The 4,148-nt window shown below is 48.4% G+C and overlaps 1 protein-coding gene across 1 annotated transcript in view; it reads right to left on the bottom strand.

Annotated features, from left to right (window-relative positions):
* The window catches only part of RASIP1 (Ras interacting protein 1), a 14,501-nt gene that overhangs the window by 9,315 nt on the left and 1,038 nt on the right, over positions 1–4,148 (bottom strand). The window contains exon 2 of the mRNA XM_008048650.2: positions 5–94. Coding sequence (XP_008046841.1) covers positions 5–94 — 90 coding nt within the window. The remainder of the gene's footprint in view (positions 1–4; positions 95–4,148) is intronic.

Genomic DNA, 4,148 nt, shown 5'->3' with positions numbered 1-4,148 from the left:
CCACGTACGGGGCCGGGGACCCGCCGCGGCCCGACGAGTTCCCGCCCCGGCCAAACACGTGCTGCTCCCGCGTCATCACGTACACCACGAAGTCCTGGAGGGAAGGCGAAGGGCACTGAGGACACCGCGGGGAATGGACGCTCCCCGTCCCCCGCCTCCTTTAAAGAATGCTTCCAAGGAGCTCTCCTGGGGTCCCAAAGGACTCCCCAGGCACCCCCACCTCCAGTGAGTGGACTCTCCCAAGGCACTTTCTGTTTTTGCGTCGGAGTCTCACTCTCACCCAGGCTGGAGTGCAGCGGCACGCTCACGGTCGCCACAGCCTCCACCTGCTGGGCTCTGGCAATCCTTCCGCGATCCTTCTGCCTCAGCCTTCCAAGTAGCTGGAACTACAGGCGTGCACCACCATGCCCAGCTAATTTTCTGATTTATTGTAGAAACGAAGTCTCGCCGAGTTGCCCGGGCTCTCACCTCTGCCTCCCAAAGTGCTGGAATTACAGGCGTGAGCCACCAAGCCCAGCCTCAAGGCACTTTCTAGGGTAACTGTCCCAGAACATCCATCCCAAAGACCAAATACTTAAAAGGAGACTCTTTCTTGCCATGGACTCTACCATTTCATTCCCTCAAAGAACAGATCTTTCGAGGAGATCTCTCTTAGTGGACTCTCCCATGTTCTCACCTCTTCTGAATGGACTCTTCAAGGCAATCCCTTCCTAAAGTGGACTCTCCCATAACACCCAGCTAAGAAATGGGTGCTTCCAAGGACATACCTGTTCCTAAAATGGACTGTCCTGTTACCCTCACCGTCAAAGACTGGACCTTTCCAAGGAAACCTTTATTCAAGGAACCCTCCCATTTCCCCTCCCTGGCCCTGTTTGTCCATTATTCTCTCCCACCCCCATGATGGAAACTTCCAAGCCCATTCCCACTTCCAATAACAGTTTTTTTGGCTAGATGTGGTGGCTCACGCCTGTGATCCCAACACTTTGAGAGGGCCGAGGTGGGAGGATCATTTGAATCCAGGAGTTAAAGACTAGCCTGGGCAACATAGCAAAATCTCATCTCTACAAACATTTTTTTAAAAATTAGCTAGCCAGACGCATGACTCACACCTATAATCCTAACACTTTGGGAGGCTGAGGTGAAAGAACTGCCTGAGGCCTTGAGTTTGAGACCACTCTGGGCAACTTGGCGAGACCTTATCTCTACAATCAAAAAATTAGCCGGGTGTAGTTGCGTGTGCCTGTAGTTCTAGCTACTGGAAGGCTGAGGCGAAAGGGTCACCTGAGCCCAGCAGATGGAGGCTGCAGTGGTCATGAGTGTGCCACTGCATTCCAGCCTGGGTGACAGAGTGAGATTCCAACTCAAAAAAAAAAAAAAAGCTGAGTATGATGATATATGTCGATAGTCCCAGGTAGTCAGGATATGGAGGTGGAAGGATTGCCTGAGTCCAGGAAGTCGAGGCTGCAGTATGCCGTGATTGTCATGATCATGCCACTACACTCCAGCCTGAGCAATAGAGTGAGACCCCCAACTCAAAAAAGTTTTTCTCAATATTCCTAAAGCAAGGAGTGGGTATCTTTATATAGGTCTCCCTTTGAACAAATGGTTCCTCCAATTTCTCCACCCCATGAACATATATCTCCAAAGAGACTTCCTTTCTAATTGGACTCCCTCATTTATTCCCACCACATGATGACCTCCTTTCCAAGGAGACATATCCCTCACTCATCTTTTGGGGGATCCCAAAGATATTCCCCCTTCCTTCATGGGTGCCCTCAATATTCCTATCCCAAAAAGGGACATCACCAAAAAGATCTCCGAAGAGTGGACTCTTCTAGAACTCCCCTGTAAACAGACGCTTTCAAGGAGAACTTCTTTTTATAATGGAACAATCCATTTCATCCACCAAGTGCAGAAGACCTCTTCCTAAAAATGGACTCTCGTCTCCATTCTATACAAATGGAAGCACTCAATCTGCCCCCTTCCTACAATAAACCCTTCTGTTCTCTAAGCCATGATATGCATGAATCACCTTTCTACACTGCCCTCTCCCATCACTCCTGCCCCACGAATGAAAATGTCTAAAGAGATGTCTTCCCACAGCACATCTGCTTGTCTGCCCCTCGAGAAAAATGGGGCTTTCTAGTCTGACCGCTATCTAAAGGTAGAATCTCCTGCTTTCCATTCCTTTCTGAAGGGATGGAATGATCCAAAATGCATGGGCCCCTTTCTACAATGGACTCTCCTATTCCTTACCAGCCACTCCACTGAATAGACAAATCCACATAAACTCCTACATTACATTTGCCTATTATCATTCCTGCCCCAGGGAACGGACAATTCTGAGGAAGCCTGTTTCTTACATAGGAATTTCCCAGAAGCCCCACCTCAGGGAATGGACATTTCTGACGCCCCTCTTCTCAAGAAAGACTTATACTCCCACTTGGCAGAATATGTCCTTCCAATTTGACCCCCTCCCAAGAAGACCCTCTTCTCCAGTCATGTCCAGAGGAATGAGCTGTTAAGATCCGTGCAACCTCTTTCCTGCAATGAGTGCCCCCTGACCCTGTAGCCCCCACAGGGAGGAGTGAATCCTTCCACAAGAGCTCTCCCCTGAATAGAGTCTTATCCTCTTAGCCAAGCGACCTAATCCAATTGCATCTCTTCGTGACAGTAAAAACGGAACCGTCCATTTGTCCATACGGTGTTGCTCACCTTTGGGTAACAGTGACACTTGGCTGTGTCACCATTACCCAGCAGTGAGCATCATCATAAGGACAATTCCCCCAATCACCACAAGGAAATGACTATTTCCAGTAACACATTAGACTTCTATTAATGCAAGAACTTCCCACTGAGCCCAACCACCAATCCTTTCTTCCTCTCTGCTACCCAACAAGTTCTATTGTTACTCAAGTGTGTAAAACAGATAGAAATAGCAGTACCACCTGCCTCCTTCAGTAATGGTCAAATCGTTCCAATGTAAGCCATCATCTTTTAAAAATAGTTCAGTCAACTAGGCACGGTGGCTCACTCCTGTAAACCCAGTACTTTGGGAGGTGGAGGCAAGAGGATTACCTGAGCCCAGGGGTTCGAGACCAGTGTGGGCAACTTGGCAAAACCTCATCTCTACAATAAGTCAAAAAGTCATCCTGGCGTGGTGGTGCATGCCTGTGGTTCCAGCTACTTGGAAGGCTGAGGCGGAAGAATCACCTGAGCCCAGCAGGTCGAGGCTGCAGGGGCTGTGAGCGTGCCACTGTACTCCAGCCAGGGCGACAAAGTGAGACTCTAACTAAAAAAAAAAAAACGAGCCATAAAGAAGGACAAAATTATGAACTTCACAGTAACTTGGATGGACTTAGAGTCTATAATACTGAGTGATCTATCACAGAAACAAAGAACTGAGTATCACATGTTCTCAACTCATAAGTGGACCTTGAACAACTATCGTAATACTGTAAGAAAAGGATTGGCAGTAGTGGAAAATTGTGGAGTGGGTGCGGGATTGGCAGTAGAGGCATACTGTCGGGGAGGGGGCACAACTCATCAACAAGGGTAGCTGCATAATGAACATTTGTATACTTAACCCTGAATTGTGCTCCACATCTTAAAAAAAAAATAGTTCAGTCAGCCAGGTGTGGTGGATCATGCCTGCAATCCAGCACTTTGAGAGGTGGAGGTGAGAGGAGTGCCTGAGCCCAGGGGTTCCTATCAGCCTGGGCAACTTGGCGAGACCTTGTATCTACAATAAAGCAAAAAAACTAGCTGGGTGTGGTGGCACATGCCTGTGGTTCCAGCTACTTGGAAGGCGGAGGCAGAAGGATCACCTGAGCCCAGCAAGTTGAGGCTGTGGTGGCCGCGAGTATGCCAGGCACTCCACTGCACTCCAGCCTGGTCGACAGAGTGGGACTCCTACTCAAAAAATAAATAAATAAATAATAAAAATAGTTCGGCTTACTCCCCCTACCAAAAAACAGGCTTATTCACATCCAAGATCTGAGGCTCCAAATGATCCCTGCCCCCAAAGGTTGACTCTCAAGAAATGGATATATCCAAGTGAATCTTCTCTCTACAGTGCTTTGCTCCAACAATTTTTTTTTTTTTTTTTGAGTTGGAGTCTCACTCCGTCGCCCAGACTGGAGTGCAGT

Source organism: Carlito syrichta, unplaced genomic scaffold (genome assembly GCF_000164805.1).
Source record: "Carlito syrichta isolate Samal-C Ts95f unplaced genomic scaffold, Tarsius_syrichta-2.0.1 Scaffold126461, whole genome shotgun sequence".
NCBI lineage: Eukaryota > Metazoa > Chordata > Mammalia > Primates > Tarsiidae > Carlito > Carlito syrichta.
The sequence above is the reverse complement of the archived record's forward strand: the minus strand, read 5'-3'. Positions and strand labels throughout refer to the sequence as shown.